The following is a 16,961-nucleotide window of genomic DNA, read 5'->3' as shown; positions in this document are numbered from 1 at the left end:
CCACCACCACCAGGGAGGGATGCTGGGGGCAGCCTGGACTCCCTCCTACCCAGTCCCCATATGTAGTGCTGGCCCCCTGGGGCTTCTTCCCTTCTTCCCTTCTTGGGTCCACTCTATGTTCCCCAGTGGACTGGACATTCCTTGGGAATAGAGTGGGGACTGTGTCTTTCATCTGTTCAGTGTCTGACACATAGTAAGATGCTCAGTGAATGTGGATGATGAAACATGAGTGTCTGGTTGGGAGGCCAGTGCTGGAGCCTGTCCTGCTCTCCCCTTCTTCACTTGGTCCTCCTAGAGCACTACCGTCCCAGAGGGACTTGCTGCCCTCTAAGTCACGCCCCTCACCTCCCAGTGCCCTGAGTCTCCAGGCCTCTGCTCACATCACCCCTCACCAGCTACCTGGTGAGGTCACAACTTCATAATTCTTCCAAACATACCAGTGCCACAGTGAGTACAGTCACACAGGCATCTGCTGTCCACTCAGCAGTACTAAGTGCATCGGAACCCCCTGAAAGGCACCAAATGCAAACCAACGAAGCAACTGCTGAGGGTGGGAAACCCTTCTTCTGACAGTTACATATGTGGAAGTGTTTTAGTTTTTCCCTTTTTTTCCTCTGAATTTGTCTCCAGCTTTCTTTTCTGACCTAAGTGCTGGTCCCTTCTCTGGCTCTCTGCCCTCCCCAGCCTACACCCTCACTCTAGCTGAACAGGAAACTGCTCCAGGCCCCACTGCCAGCCTGCTCTCCCATGGTCTGCCCCAAGAACTGCCCCCTACTTGACAAGCTCCACTGCCCCCTGCCCACAGCTCCCCTGTGGCCAAGTGCACCCGCTCCGGAAAGGCCCACAGCACAGCTGTCCTTCCCTGCCAGGCCACATCGGCTGTCCTCACTTCATTCCTTATGCCCTGCACCTCATCAGTTCTGTTTTCCAAACCCCTGGCTTGTGGGGGTCTGCCTTGTTTATCCCAGGTCCCAAGATGGGACCTTTCAGAGATGGTACCACAGAAAGCTCATGTCTTCAAAGCCTGTACCGTCTCACCCCTGGGGTAAAAGAGACCCTCACCTGCCCCTACAAAGGATGAGGCTGGAGTGTGAACCCTCGGTCCCTTGGGCTGTTCTGCCCCCTGTCCACCCTCTTCCTCCTAGACAGTGTTCTCAGGGGTGGATGCTCACCTGGCACTGGGCTGTGGCTCCTCAGCTGGTCGTGTCTCCAAGGGCAGAAGCACAAGCGGGGAGGCTGGGGTGGCTGCAGCGAGGTCCTCCCCAAGTGGGGCAGGGGAGCCCCCAGGTGGGGAGGGCTCAAGGGGGCCAGGGAGTGAGGCTGGCTCCCCTGGTGGTGGGGAGGATGAGGTCGGGGGCCAGGCTCCAGACAGGGGAGAGCTTGGAGGGCTGGGCCCCCCACGGTCGTGGCTGGCCCAAGGCGGGAGAGGGGGCGGTGGAAAGTCAGGCTCTGGGGGAGTGGGCAGCTCTTCTGGGCCAGAATGAATAGAAGATTCCCTGGACCCTGGTGGGGATGCAGATGAGAGGCTGGGAGGATCTCGGCTCCCCTGAAACAAGAAGGGGTTCAAGGCATCTTCCTTGGAGACCCACACATCAGCCTGCTGGGAGGTAACTGATGGGGACCCAAGCCCCTCTCCTACTGGACCCTGGCCCTGGGCCTCAGGATCCTCAGGGCCTTCTCCAATCTCTAGAGACCCCTGCTGACTCTGAAGAGCCAAGCTCTTTGAGTGACATGGTATGAGGGCAGGACCCTCAGGGCAGCTGGTGGGCACGGATAGGCAGGACCCAGACACAATAGGGCTAGCATCATCCACTAGCTCTCCCAGGCCAGGCTCGTCCAGCAGGGTTGCAGAGGAGTGGCTGTCAGACTCCTCCGACTCGGGCTTCTCTCCCTCCTCCTTTGTCTCTGGGGGACTGACAACCAGTGCACTTGAGGAGGCATCTTCTCCCTCTGTCTCTGACCCCCTGTTACTCAGCCCCGCTGCGGCCTTCTCCTCCTCCTGGGATCTTGAGGGTGTGAAGAGGCGCGGTGGCTTGGGAGGTGGGGTGCTGGGCTGCAGCCCCTCATCAGACACCCACTCGGGTTTAGGCTCAGGCTCCAGCGGCGGAAGCCCCTCGCTCCCCTGGGGGCTCACAGTTTCTGGCAATTCAGGCTGCACCTGGGGCAGAGGCTCATCAGACTCTCCCGGCAAGACGAGTGAGGCCATCTCAGCTGCAGGAGAAATGGTGACCACATCCCAAGGCCAGGCATCATCAGCTGTCTCAACGTCAGGGCAAAGCTGGTTTTCGCCTCGGGAGGCCTGATTGTCCTGGCACTCAGCAGCACTGTCTGGGCCCGGCAGCCTCTCCCACACACTGATCACTTCTGGGGAGCTAAACAGAGATGTCCCACTGTCTGCCGGACTCTGCCCTTCTTCCCCTTCCAGGGCTGGCAGCTCCCTGACTGGTTCTGAGGCTGAGGCTCTCAGCTGCAGCTGAGCTGATGAGGCGGGCACACCAGTCCCTACAGACCCCACAGGCCCCAGGTCAGCTGCACTCGTGCTCTGGTGGTCCGGTCCTAAGTCCAGAGGAACCCTGGGCTCCAGCCACACGCTGCTCCCACCTCTTCCTCCTCCTCCCCCGGGTTCTCCCTCAGGCTCGGCTGCCTTCACAGTCATGGCCCTGGAGCCTGGGTCTTGCAGCCCTGCCGCCTCCAGCCCCACTCCTGCAGGGGCCAGGATCTTGCTCCTGGCCTCTGGACGCAGCCTGCTGGCAGCAAAGACGTTGAAGGTGTTGTCCCACTCAGGCAGGGCTTTCCCAGGGGAGGCCAGGGGGGTGGGGCTGGCCCTCGAGGCACTGGGGAGAGAGGGAGCAGGTGAAGGAGAGTTTAGTGCTATGTCGGCTATGAGCTCCTCGAAGAAGGGGTTGCTCTGCAAAGAGGTGAGGAACGGGTTGGTGAGACCCAAGAATCCAGGTGGGGTGGCTTCAGGGGCGGCGGTGGTGGTGGCAGCAGCAGTGGCAGCAGCGGGGGAGGCGGCTGCAAAAAGGTTAGTGCTTAGCATGGGAGCAGCAGTGGGAGCAGGAGTGGGGGGGGCCAGAGCCCCGGGGGAGCAGGGGAGGTGGTGAGGAAGAGCAGCTGGGTCAGATTCTACCTGAGGAGACACGTCCAGGCTGTGGAGGGAGACAAAACCGTGAGCCTCCTGGTTAATGCTAAGACAGGAAAGGCCCCTGAGTCCCACGCCCCACCCCCGCCTTGGGACCAGGGGCCACAACACACACATGGGCTGGATTTACCTACTTGGGCCAGGGGACACAGCGGAGACCCCAACATGTAACATTATTGAGTGCCTCTCAAGGAGAAAGATGCTGGGCAGAGCTATTTTAATCCTCACTCCAACCCAGGAGGGAAATCATCCCGTTTGACAGGCAGGGTCCAAACCTAAACCAAGTGTTCTTCCCTCTGTCCCATACTGAAGCTTCTAGGGTTCTACTCAACAATGAATTTACATCTAGGAAAACTAATCCAAAACTAATCCGAAAGTGCCTTACACCCCCTTTTTTTTTTTTTTTTTTTTTTAGATTGACGGAGTTTTGCTCTTGTTACCTAGGGTAGAGTGCAGTGGCGCGATCTCGACTCACTGCAACTTCCACCTCCCGGGCTCAAGCCGTTCTGGTGTCTTAGCATGTGCCACCACGCCTGGATAATTTTTGTATTTTTAGGAAAGACAAGGTTTCACCATGTTGGCCAGACTGGTCTAGAACTCCTGACTTCATGATCTGCCCACCTCGGCCTCCCAAAGTGCTGGGATTACAAACATAAGCCACTGTGCCTGGCACCTTTTAGGACTAAGAGCAAAGGAAACACCAGCTGGGATGGGGGGATAAAGAGACCAGAGAAAGGCCAGGCCTAGGTATCTGGGCAAAGCTAGCACTTATAGCACCTCGCAGGGCACCTGGAATTCTGATATTTGAAACAGATTGGGTTCTATTGATCACCTGCAGAAACAGGAAGTAATGACAGGCTGTCATCAGGTGTGAAAAGGTGTCTCATTTCTTTGAAGGGAAGCCTAACTTGACTAATGAAGATAAGCCACCTGTGGAGAACGCTAATCAACAGGTGCCCTGACGGTCCAGCCTTTGTCTCCCAAGGTTGGCAATGTGGCAGCAGCAACTGTGGATGTCACCAGGGGCTTCTCAGGGACTCTGGGGATGGGGACAGGGCAGGTCCTCTTAGGACGCTGGAGAACAGGTGCTGGCCTTCATGTGTCCAGGGTAGAGTCCTTTCTGGGAGGAACGCTCCCTGCACTGGTGCTTATCTACAGAGTGCAGCCAACTCTAGAGATTTTGGCAGTGGTGTGCTCTCAAACTAGTGCTTCTCACTTCCTCAGGACACAGACAGAAGGCTGCCTTGCCACTGAGCCACCTGTCAGAGGCAGACCTCAGTGGCCTCACCCTTTGCTTTCTGGGCAGTCTCCCTCCTCATGGCTGGTCTTCCAGCCCTGGCTCTAAGCTTCCAGGACCACCATTCCTTGGCTCCTGCCTGTCCAGGTGGAAATATCCTGGGGAAACTCCTATACAACCATCTTTTCAAGCCAATCAGCCTTTTCCATAGAAAATGCGGGCAGTAAGTCCTGAAGGGGCATGGCCAGCCAGCCCATAAGGAGTGTGGCTTGGGGTAGGAAGGGCACCTGTGGAAAGAGGATGAGCTGTCTAGAGCTTGCCCAGATTCTCCTGGGAACCCAGGGCCCAAAGAAGGCAGCCCCACGCAGAGCTGGGCTGAGGCAGGTCAGCTCGGCAGCTACCGCCAGGGGCAGACCACAGGAAGGAATCCAGCCAAACATCACAGGTGACTCCAAAGATGGTTCTGGGAGCTGGGAGGTCAGCCTCACGGGCAGAACACAGCTGGGTCCCAAACCCATGGATTTCTCATAAGAATGAGCTTTCAGAGAGTCTCGTGACCCTATTTTTCCCCTTACAATAACTCCCCACCCAAGGGTAAATTCTCAGTCTCATCCCCTCCACCTAGAGTTGGAGGGAGAGGGAGGTAAAAATTCCCACCTGTTCCCAGCCCACCTGGGCTTCCCACTACTACTCTGCCTCTATGGACACGGTGAAGAGACCAAAAGAGGAAGAATCATGGGCCCAGAGCCTCAACCCCAGCAGATGTCCTTTCTCCCTTCATTCCGGACAAGTCCCAGGCCAAGGCACATATGCCAGCCTTGGGGACCAAGGGGAGTGAGAAGCAACATACACCACCAGCAGATCAAGAGCCTGACCTCAGCCCTTACAGCATCCACACTGCGCTCAGCCCAACCCTGCCTATAGGACTGGGGCCCCCAGGAATAGGGCTAGAGCACGTTGAGCTACTTCTCTCCCCAGCCCCCTTTAAGGAAGAGAGTCCCATCAACATTAAAAGCACCAAGCTTAGCTCTGCCTCTCAGCCCTGGCCTGGCCTGCACCCACCCTTGCAGTCTTTCAGCAGGGACAAGAGCGGCATGGGAGTAGACTGGGAGCCCCAGGTTAGGCTCGACAACCTCCCTTCTCCCCACCAGCTCCCCAGAGGTACACACAAACCTGTTGGCATGGAATCAGCAAAGGGCTCTCCCTGGAGGAAGGGACTCCAAGCACGGGGCCTGGCAGCCTTTACTGAGCCAGCAGCACTTCTGACAGCATCCTGTCCACCTGCCTACCTGGTAACACATCCCTCCTTCATGCCTTCCTCTCCCTTGCTCCACACCAAGTGCACATTCTGAAGGTTCTCACTTCAAAGCATCTCCCTCCCACTCTGCCTGGCCCAGGTCAGGGAGACATATTCCCATGTGCACTTGTCTTTGCAGGCCGTGCTCTGAGAACAAACAAACACCTTTGCATCCTAGAACCTACTGTGCCGGCCTGGCACAGTCTCCCCACTCCCAAGTGGTGGGGGCAGCAACATATGCTGACTTGTGTTCTCTTTTAGGTCCAAATGCTGGGAAGGAAGTCAGAAGTCCAGATGTCTCTGCTCCCTCAACCTAAGGGAATAAAACTTTACTGCCTGCAGGAAGATTTGAACAATTGGTTAAACCTGCCTTCAACACAGGAACCACCCGTTCACCCCGACAGCCTCTTTTCTTAAACACTCTGCCTCTGTAGGGCTACCTCTGTAGCTGAAGGCCAGGTGTCACTAGTGGATAGCAATTCCTTAGGCTTCCTCTTCCTTGGTGTGTCTCTTCCACACACTGGTCCCAGAGATGGCAAGTGGATCTGCACAGGCTCTCTACCAGGCAATCCGCCAAAGGCCAAAACCAGCGTTGGAGGCACACCCACCTCCAGCAACATGCCTTCAGCCTTCCCTCCTGAGGCATGACCTCCTGACCCTCCTGAGATGGGCCCAATGTCCAGAAAACATGTCCAAGAGACATCCTCTCCCATCACCTGGGCACCATGAGGTGACAGAGGGGCCTTGTAAGCTGTAAGTAGTGAAAGCGTATCATTTATCTTCCAAACCAGAACACTGTTAATACAGTAACCATGCCAGGAGAACAGGCACAAGCAGGACATGAGGCTGCACTAACTCCAAGCCACTGGATGCACATGAGAGTTATTCATTTATACCACCAAGAATGCAGCCAAGCTCCTTCCACTGCCACAGCACATTCCAGGCCCACAGGGACCTTGCTTGCCTACCACACCTGGTGCGGGGAGGCACTGCAGAGATTGCCAGAGGCCACCATAATGATACACGTACCTCTTTGTACCACACTTATTTCCAACTTTAAAAGTTTTTGTAATCCACATTTGATCCCCTTCTGTGCATAGAGTCCTACAGTTAGTGTGGGGGGCAGGGATCAGGGGAACACAGCACGACCTGGGATAGACACAGACAATCCGCTTTGGCCCTGGCAGGTTTCACATGCGAGGTCTTGCCTGTCCTCAAACACACATGAAGTACCCTGCAATGCAGCTCAGTATGAATGGCTCATAACAGGGCGGGGAGCGAGGCTAAGTCCTGTGGCTGAGACAAGCTTGGTCTCAACTACCTACTACCCACTCCAGCACACACTGGTAGGGGCCTAGTGTGACCACCATGGGCTCCAGCAGACAAAGGCCAGGTCAGAGGAACAGCGGGAGCCTCTTCTCTGCCCTGCGTAGCCTCGTTCATTCCTTCCCAGTGGCAGCAGCCTTTCTCTGGATACTGCACTCAATACATTCAGCCTCAGGCCTTTCTGTGGGGTATCAGTGCCACACAGGAGCACTAGAGGGCGCCGCTGTTCTTGCCAGTGAGAAACATCCCCCAATCTGCAACCATAGCCCCAGGGCAGAGGCCTCCAGTCTCTAGACCTGGGGACAGGCTCCCCAGGCCTCAGCTAGAGATCCTGCAGCTACATTCAGTCACTCCAGTTCTGGGTCTAACCCACAGTTTCCTGCCATGAGGCAGCCCACCTCGCCTCTCCTCGGAAGCCCTAAGCAAGCCCTCTGGGGAAGCGCCAACAGTCCTTTCTTCCAGGTCACCCTTCCCCTCCCTGCAAGGCACACGAGGCCAGGATGCTGCTGACTGGGCTCAAAGGCCAGGTGTCACGTTTGACAGCCCCTCCCTTCCCATCTGAATGCACAGCCACAGAGCCTGGCTCTGCAGCCTCGGCCTGCAAATGGACCCTATCTGGGGAGGGATGCTGAGTGCCCTCCATCCTGCTAAAGATAAGGCTCAGAATTCAAGTTAGAGCAGGACAGAAACCTCAGCTTCCTTATGGCCATCAGTGACCCAAATCCACCAGACTCCAAGAGACCATTAGGAGACATGGGGAAGCAGGAGAAAGAGGATGGAGACTATAAGTGCCCCAGGCCAGTGAAAACGCAACAGACTCAGTCAGGCCTGCGGGAGTCCAAGCCCAAAGCCTGAGCACTCACCTGCAAATGGCCGCAGCATTTGCCCTGACTCAGAAAAGGCCAAGAGACACCATATGGACAACCACACTGAGCCCATGGTCTGTAACCCTTTCAATCCAGGCCCTCAGCTCCTTCCAGCAAATGTCCTGTCCAGGTCTCCTGCCAGCTCCCTCTACCCTACCTACCACTTCCAAATACCACTGGCTGGCTGTCACAAGGCCACCAGGCTCAGCCCGGCCCCTGGGAAAGGCCTGTCCCCTTCTTCCCAATCTTCCCCCGCAGATGGCCAGCAGCTTGCCTGGGCTCTGGTGAGTATGGGCTGGGCAGAGGGACAGGGGCCGCTGTACCAAGTAGGGGAGGCAGGGGGTGGCATGCCCCTGAAACTGATCCACCCCCCATGCCCCTGTCTATAAGGGTCTAACAGGGGTTGCCAGCTTATCATGGCCCAAACCTATAAAGACCTGCATGTCTCCCTCCACTCCTCTCAGCAGACTCAGAGTGCCACAGGGAAAGGAAAAGCCAGGACTACAAGATTCCTCTCCCCTCTGGGCAACAGGTTTAGGGTCCTTCCTCTGCCCCCTCACTACTTGCTTTTGCCCCCTTGCTACTGTGCTTGTCCTCTTAACCTGTCCACACAGCCGTGGAGCGGGAAGGGCAGGCTTGCTGAGAAACACTGGGCCTCGGCTGGGCGTAGTGGCTCACGCCTGTAATCCAACCACTTTGGAGGCCAAGGCAGGTGGATCACCTGAGGTCGGGAATTCAAGACCAGCCTGACCAACATGATGAAACCCCGTCTTTAAAAAAAATTAAATTACATTAAATTAAAAAAGAGAAATAGTGGCCCTCGCCACACTGGCCAGGGCTGCCACAGATGTTGCCCGTCAGCGGCTGGCCCCAAGCCCTTGGGAAGGTGGGACAAATGCTTCTGTGACCTGTGCCTGGAGTCCTTCCCTGGATCCTGCTATACAATCTGCAGCCTCCCCTGGCTTAGAGTTAAGAGGAAGCAAGGGGTAGGGGCCAGGGGCTCTGCCCAGGACCTGAACTGGGGGACTCAGTGCATTCAAAATGGAGCAGCTACTGCCAGCACTTCCCACAGTGCCAAACCTCAAGACCAAGAGACACCAGAGAGGGCCAGAGCCCCCAGCATCTCCAAGGACAGAGATGGGTTAGAAATTTCATGGGAGCTGCCCACAGCCTCTTACCAGGCTGGGAAGCAACTGGGGGTGAATGTATAGGGGGAGGGGTGGAGGTCTCAGTTATTTGACTCCCATCTCCCAGAGGGAAGTGATCACAGAGACAGCTGGGGAGAGGTCCTCTAGCTCTAGAGAGGGAAGGAAGTCTGAGGGTACAGTCTCCAGTTCTCATCTCTCTACTGCCACGGCTTCCTTACCTTGAGGCCAGAGGGCAAGAGGTCAGGAAGCAAAGAATTCACACAAATGGCCTTTCCCTGCTTCCCTCCAACTCAGGGGGTGGGCATGCCAACTCATGCAGCAAAGCCTAGGGCTGAGAAGTCGGACCCCTCAATCCATGGGATTCTCAGAGCACTGTGGCCTGGTAACTCACCTGTGTCCGTGCACACAGAACGAACCTCGGCTTAGGGAGACACCCCCACTTAACCATGCAAAGCCAGAGCCCCAGCAGCCTGCCTGAGGTTCACATCTGCTCCTTCCTCCCTGCCCCAGGGTCCAGGCAGCACACACCCCAGCATCCTCCCCAAGGAGCAAAGCTGGTCTTGCCAAGGACATACCTGGGTTTCTGAGTTGGTTCCTTGGCTTCTCTCAAGCCAAACCAGCTACTCTTGGCCTTTTCCTCCCCACTGGACGAGTGATGTGGGGAGGCCCCTAGGGCAGGACCCCCCTTCTCCCCAAGAGAGCTTCGGCGCCCCAACTCGCTCCGACTTAGGCCCTGGTGGTGGTGGTGGAAGAGGCCCATCCGGGGCTTGCGTTCCTCCTTCCGGGATCCTTCCTTCTCTGCCACAGCCTCAGAGGAGGCCACTATGGGTGTGGCGACCTGGACAGGCTTGCCCTCTGGCAGCTGGGACCCTGCCTCCTCTCCAGGGCGGCTGGCCCCAAGGGCCAGGAGTTTAGCCTGAGCACTGGGCTCCTCCGGTCCAAGCACTGCCTCTGAGCTGCTGTTGCTACGACTGCCTCTGGCCCAGGAGTCATCTGTGGAACGAGGCCCCTCCTCGGAGGCCCGGGAAGAGACAGCTTGCAAGGAGCCAGAGGATGGGAACGTGCCCGAGATGGAGCTGCGGTGCCGCACAGGGGCCTGGGGCTCCTCATTGTAAATGTGGCTCCCATTGACACAGAGGGAAGAGCGGGAGGCAGCATCCAGGTGGCCCTGAAGGTCGAGAAGGGCCCGAGGAGGAGCTGCACGCATCTGGCTGGCCTCGTCGCTGTAGGTCCTCTTGTGGGTGAACAGCTTGGGGGACTGTGCAGACTCCCTGCCTGTAGAGGAAACACACTCAGTTAGCTCCCAGGAAGAGAAGCCCCATTTCCTGGCCCCAGGTCTTCACCATCACCCAAGGGGAGAGCCAGCACCCTGCTCCCCAATGTGGTGGCCTGTGCTTACTCACCCCCTTCAGTGGACAGCCAGCTGCTGCGGCTTGGTGAGCGGGTGAGGAGTTCGGCACCAGGCCCCTGGTAGGCCAGACTCCCACTGGTTGAGGACAGGGTGCTGTCCGAGCCCAGAGAGGTGTTGGACTGGGTCAGGGAGGACTTGCGCAGCTTGTTGCGGAGGAAGAAGCCTTTGGCTTTGCCCATCTTGCCCAGGCTGCCCAGGTCAGGATCCTCTATGGCGCTGCTTGGGAGGATGGCAGAGGCAGATTCCAGATCATACTTCTTCTTGCCCTTCATCTTGTCCTTGATCTTGCTGAAGGGGGACCTTGGCTTGTCCTTCATGGACAGGTCAAACATGCTGGCACTCAGGTTGTTGCGTGTGAACTGGATGGTGACTTCGATCTCGCCGCGTTCCTTCTCCTTCTTGCCTGCCTTGGAGTGCAGCTTGTACCACCTGTGAGAGGAGGGGAGCAGGCAGAGCTCAGTCACAGGCCCAGGGAGCCTCACTCCTACCCAGTACCAGACACCACCCGGACCCACCCTTGCTCTGAGGGTCACTGACAGCCTCTCCCCAAAGGCTCCTGCTCTGACCCATAGGCCTGGGCTTCCAGGCCTCAGATGCAGCTAAGAAACTATCCAAAATGTCTCCATGATGGAGAAAACCACATCCTGAATGGGGAAACTCCTCGGATGCCACCAGGTAGGGCGGCAGTTACCACGCCATGCCCCCTCCCACCCCAGGACCTTCTCCTGGAGCTCGGAGACCCCTCCTATCCCCCATATCCCCTATATGTGAAACTCTGAGGCCCAGAGGGGCAAGGCCGGGCTTGGGAGGGCCCTCCCCTCCCATCTCCATGCCCCAGCACACACAGACCTACCCACATTTCTCCCTGTTGACATCATCTCTTCTGGCCAGTCCCAGCCAAAGCTCTACTCCCAGGCACCAGTGAGCCCAGGAAAGAACAGCTCACCCAGAGGCCCAGGGCCAGGAACACAGGAACACTAGTGCACATATTCACGTACGTACACATGCACCTCACACACACACACACACACTTCACACACTGACTCACCCCAAGCCCTGCCAGGAATACCTCTACAAGATGGAGGAGCAGACAAGAACGGCAGAAAGAGACCCAGAAAAGACAAAGAGCACTCGCACCTGCTGAGCATCTACAGCGAGTTACAACCAGCGTGAGGGTTTTTACTCCCACACACACCTCCCAAGAAGTGTGCGAGGTAAGAGGCACTACCCCATTGTACAGATCAGGAGGGTGTGGCTCAGAGGTAAAGGAACCCATCCAAAAACAGGTGGTTGGTAAAGGACAGTGGTGACTCAGAGCCAGGCGTCCAGCTCCCCAAAGCCTAAGTTCTTCCCAGTGCATACCCACCGTGCCCAGAGAGACACAGAGACAGCCCCCTATACACATGGCCACTGCACAGGGTGGCTGGGGCCTGCCCTACTGGGGAGGGATGTTCTTGTGCAGGGGTTGGCAGTTTCTTAGGGAACTAAGCAAACTCCATACAAGGAGCAATCACGCTTCTTGGTACTTAGACTACTGAGGTGAAAACACGTCCACAGAAAAACCTGCACACAAATGTTTATAGCAACTCTGTTCATGACTGCCAAAACTTGGAAGCTGCCAAGGTGTCCTCCAGTAGGTGAACAAATAAGCAAACTGTGGTACATTCGGATAACAGAATACTACTTAATGATAAGAAGAAATAGGCCATCAAGCCGTGAACAGACAGGGATGGGTCTTACATACATAAGTGAAAGAAGATAATCCGAAAAGGCTTCATGCTTGCATGACGTAACTATTTGACATTCTGCAAAAGGCAAAACTATGGAAACGGTGAAAAGGTCAGTGGTTGCTGGGGGATTGAAGGGAGGACAGAGGGATGAATAGGAGGAGCACAGGGACTTTTCAGGAGAGAAAAACCATTCTGCATGCTACCATACCGATGGGCACATTGTTATACACCCACAGAATGCACAATACAATGAGCAAACCTAATGTAATATACAGACCCTAATTAACAATGATGTATTGATGTTGGCTTTCAAATACAACATGCCACACTAATGCAAGATATTAATAAGACACTGCACAGCATGCACGCGCGCACGCACGCGCACACACACAAACACAGCCACCCAAGCTGCAGTTAATGGTGCAGGGGACACCTCTGCCCACCCCACAGTGCCAGCTCCCCGAGCTTCTGGTGGACACAGGGTGGGGCATGGGGAACCTTTGTGTGAAAAGTCCCTATACATCCAAAGATCCAGAATTAAGTCACTGCAAAAGCTTGGTGGTACTGGTGGTCGTATTTTGATTATTTTTAATTTAATGTTGAAGTTTTAAAAAAAGAAAAGGCTTCCTGGGGCACCTTCGACTACCATCCCTGTAGAAGAACCCATCATGACGAAACCCTAGTGGGCTACGGCTGGCCTGTCCCCCTCCTTGGAGACCCACTCCAAGGCCTGAGCAGGCTAAGCTAAGGCTGTTGGTTTTCCTTCTCAAACCTGACAGACGATTCCCTGAGAAGGCCGGGTAGGGACAGACGGTGCCACGGGCAGGGCAGGCAGAGGTCCATGTCCTAGGGTGTGTGTGCCTCTCTCTTGAGGCACAGGCAGGGAGTGAGGGGAGGAGAGGCCAACCAAGAGAGACAGACTGCAGGATGTGTGTGTAAGGGTGTCTGTGGGGCAGGGGAAGAAGCTTGACAGAAAGACCAGCTGCAGCATCAATAGCCTTACACCTTGACTTTCTCAGCCCAATGGCCATCCAGGGCCTGACCCTTTACGTATTTAGAGACCAAGCCCTAGTGGCTTTCCCTAAACCTGGACTAGGCCCCGTCTAGCATAGGAAGGTCCTGGGAGGTGGGGCAAAAGAGAAGGGTATGGACTCTAGCCCCAAATCACCCAAGCCCTGAGTAACTAGATCAGCAAGCAGGGCCAGTCTTTGCTGGGGCAGACATGTTGGGGCCCTCGGCTCCAGCCGGTCACACTGCAAACACCACAGCGGCAACGCAATTACCTAGGGGCCGGGCAGGGAGGTGAGGCTGCAGGGAACTAGCACTTCCTACACTGCCTATTTTTGTTCTATTTGAATGTTTTATAAGTAGCATATATTACTGTGGTAATAGGAAAAAGAGACAAGGGAAAGCTCCCACTCCTATCTCATCTCAGCTTCCCTAGCGAAGAATAGGCCGCTGTCCTCTGCCTCTCAGCCCTCAGAGGAAGGCGGGAGGCCAAGACTCAGGTCCTCTGCCACTAGGACCTTTTGGAACTCCCTAACCTATAAGGTCACTTCCCCTTCTCCTGTTCTGCCCACCCCTCCCCCACGGGGAATTTGGGTTTCTCTTTGTATCTATTTTTTCAGGAAGCAAGGAAGGAAAAAGAAAAGGCTTCCCTAAATATGTTTCAGGCTCTCCCATCATCAAGAGCACAGTGAAGTGGAGAATGGCCAGGACTGACCTCTGGACCCCAGTTACTGTCACCTGTCTACCTCCCTTCCAGCCCCACCTCCCTCTGCAGCCCACTCAAGAGCAGGACTGATTGGGACTCTGCCCAGCACCTTGGGCACCCCAAGGACTCAACCAGAGCAGGCCTTCTCCCAGAAGTGTTGCCTACACGAGCAGATGGCCACATCTTCCCCCTCCCCAGAGCTCCTGCTTCCCGGCGCCTGGACCAGACAGCCCCACAGACCTGATGGGCACCATGACATGGTCACCCAGAGGATGGGAAACTATGAATGCTGTCGAGGGGGGCTGAGGAGCTCGCAATGAAAACAATGGAGACTTTCTCTTCTCAGAGTCCCACACACAGCAAAGCAAATGGGCTCTGAGCACCTCATCCCTAGAGACTGAAGCTCCCACGGGGAATGTGACAGCAGGGTCCTGTGACCTAGTTCAAATTCCACCTCCTTTGGGAAGCTCCCTCAGCTGCCATCACCCTGCTGGCCTGGCCCAGTCCCTTCTCTCTCTCTGGCCAGGCATACACACTCTGAACCAAATTCACCCAACGGCCAGATCTGGCAGCACTGTGCTCCAGGACCACCTGGTGTTGTCATGTCCTGAGCACCCAAGATTTCCCCACCTAGACTGTGTTTCCTATGGATATTGACTGACTATCCCCTGGGACACACAGCTCCAAAGTAAAGAAATCATGCATGCACAGTTTGGAGCTGTAGCTTTCATCTGGATGCGCCTGATAGCAGGGCATGGTGGTGAGTGCTGGATCCCCCACTGACCAGGTCATCTCCCTCAGCCTCCACTTCCTTGGCTCTCAGGTGGGGACAACCATCCTCTCAGAGGCTAAGTCACGCCAAGCCTGGTCGGCAAGCAGCCAGTGCTTCCCACTTATCCTCTCATTCTCTCCCACAACCGTGAGCAACTAGGACTCTTGCTCTTAAATCCCTGATGCCGATCACTGTGCCTGGCCTTCAAGGGAAGGTGCCAGATCCTTTAATATTCAACTTCAGCTGGGCGTGGTGGCTCACGCCTGTAATCCCAGCACTTTGGGAGGTGAAGGAAGGCGGATCCCTTGAGGTCAGGAGTTCAAGACCAGCCTGGCCAGCATGGTGAAACCCTGTCTCTACTAAAAATACAATAATTAGCTGGGTATGGTGCTCGAGAGGCTGAAGTCATGAGAATCACTTGAATCCTGGAGGTGGAGGTTGCAGTGAGCCAAGATCACACCACTGCACTCCAGCCTGAGTAACAGAGTGAGACCCTGACTCAAAAATAAATAAATAAATAAATAAACTCTCCAAGATCTGACCGTGGGAGAGACAGGCCCTGGTTACCAGTTTTGGAGCTTCTGCTCATGCTCCTTCCTCCCTACCTGACCAAGGCTTTTTCTCCCTCTCAGTGCCCTTCACCAGGCCCTTCAGCCCTAGGAATTCCAAAGCCCAAGCTGAGGCCTGACCTGTTACTCTCATCGAGGACAGAGACATGGCTAAAATCAATCAGGATGTGACCAAGGTCCCAACATTCATCTAAACAGTAGCTCACTGGGGGGAAATAGGGAAGGGACAATGGGGAGTGGGGAGTTGGGGAGAGATAGCATGGGAAGAAATGCCAGATATAGGTGAAGGGGAGGAAGGCAGCAAATCACACTGCCATGTGTGTACCTATGCAACAATCTTGCATGTTCTTCACATGTACCCCAAAACCTAAAATGCAATTAAAAAAAAAAGAAACTGGTAAAATAAATAAATAAAAAACAGTAGCTCATAAGACAGCTCTCATTTTCAGAGCTTCATAGCTGTCGCACCCAAGCCTGCTATGCATCAGTGCAGGATTTATATATAGATCTAAATCCACCCAAGATGCCACCCTGACTTACTGAACTAGAAGGCCCCAGCCTGGTTATCTATATTTCTCAGCGGGGTTGGGGGCGAGGCTACACAGCTGAGCAAATTCACCTAGACCCCATGTGAGAACCACAAGGATGGTCCCTGCCACTTTACATCACTCCAAGGTCAGCGGCCAATGTTCTCTCCACCTGGGTTTGTCCTCAAGGACACGCAGTAGGTACCTGGGAGAAGCCTGTGTCTCTTTCCTGCCCAGTAAGGCTTGCCTTCCCAAATCCCAAGGACACGCTGCTTCTGAGAGGACTGACCCTAGAAATACTCATCCCTCCTCCAGGAGTGGGTAAGTTACCAAAGGAACAAATGGGGGAGGAGCAGGCAGCATTAAGCACCTTCTAGAAATTAAGAGTGTTGGCTGTATGTGGTGGCTCATGCCTATAATCCTAGCACTTTGGGAGGCGGGTGGATCACGAGGTCAGGAGTTAGAGATCAGCCTGGCCAATATGGTGAAACCCTATCTCTACTAAAGATACAAAATTAGCCTAGCGTGGTGGCGCGTGCCTGTAATCCCAGCTACTCAGGAGGCTGAGGCAGGAGAATCGCTTGAACCCAGCGGTGGGGGGGAGTTTCCAGTGAGCCGAGATTGCGCCACTACACTCCAGCCTGGGTAACAGAGCAAGATTCTGTCTTTAAAAAAAAAAAGAAGAAGAAAAAGAATGTTAAAGAGGAATTAGGCCTCCTAGTTCAGAATCCACATCAGCAACAACACTCTCACCAAAAACAACAGGAAGGACAGTGATTCTGCCCCCGTACAATTGCCCTGACACCCACCTGGTGATCAAACTCCGGGCTGCCTGCAGCACATATATCACCAACCGGCACATCCTTCACTGCAGGGTCTAAGCTGCTCCACCTGCAAATCACCCACCTTGACTCCACCTCTCTGTTAGGAGTACCATCTGGGGCACTTGAACTCCCCAAGGCCCAGGCAGCACATGCTCAGGACACAAGGGTTTTGATGAAGATGATGATTATCTGGGACTTGTCCCAGGTGCCTCTGCAGCCAGAACATGATGGGCACAGTATGGAAAGGCACAGTAAGAGAAATCTTTGCAACTGAAGAGGCACACGCAGCTACCGATGCTGTTCTTCACAAGACACACATCAGTGCTTCTCAAACTGCAAAGTGCAAAAAAAAAATCACTGGATATTGTTAAAATGTGTATTCTTTTTTTTTTTTTTTT

General features: G+C 55.1%; 1 protein-coding gene across 4 annotated transcripts in view; it reads right to left on the bottom strand.

Annotated features, from left to right (window-relative positions):
* RAB11FIP5 (RAB11 family interacting protein 5) overlaps positions 1-16,961 on the bottom strand; it is a 40,594-nt gene that overhangs the window by 5,035 nt on the left and 18,598 nt on the right. The window contains exons 2-5 of one of the 4 annotated variants that reach the window (XM_037736115.1): positions 10,420-10,856; positions 9,592-10,291; positions 3,131-3,149; positions 1,173-2,908 (exon numbers count right to left, since the gene is read on the bottom strand). In XM_037736115.1, coding sequence (XP_037592043.1) covers positions 1,173-2,908; positions 3,131-3,149; positions 9,592-10,291; positions 10,420-10,856 — 2,892 coding nt within the window. Of the gene's footprint in view, positions 1-1,172; positions 3,150-9,591; positions 10,292-10,419; positions 10,857-16,961 lie in introns of all 4 variants that reach the window. The other 3 variants (XM_017521951.2, XM_017521952.2, XM_017521953.2) reach the window with 3 other exon arrangements.

Source organism: Cebus imitator, unplaced genomic scaffold (assembly GCF_001604975.1).
Source record: "Cebus imitator isolate Cc_AM_T3 unplaced genomic scaffold, Cebus_imitator-1.0 Scaffold23, whole genome shotgun sequence".
Taxonomy (NCBI): domain Eukaryota; kingdom Metazoa; phylum Chordata; class Mammalia; order Primates; family Cebidae; genus Cebus; species Cebus imitator.
Note: the sequence above shows the minus strand (reverse complement) of the source record. Positions and strands in the feature narration are given on the sequence as shown.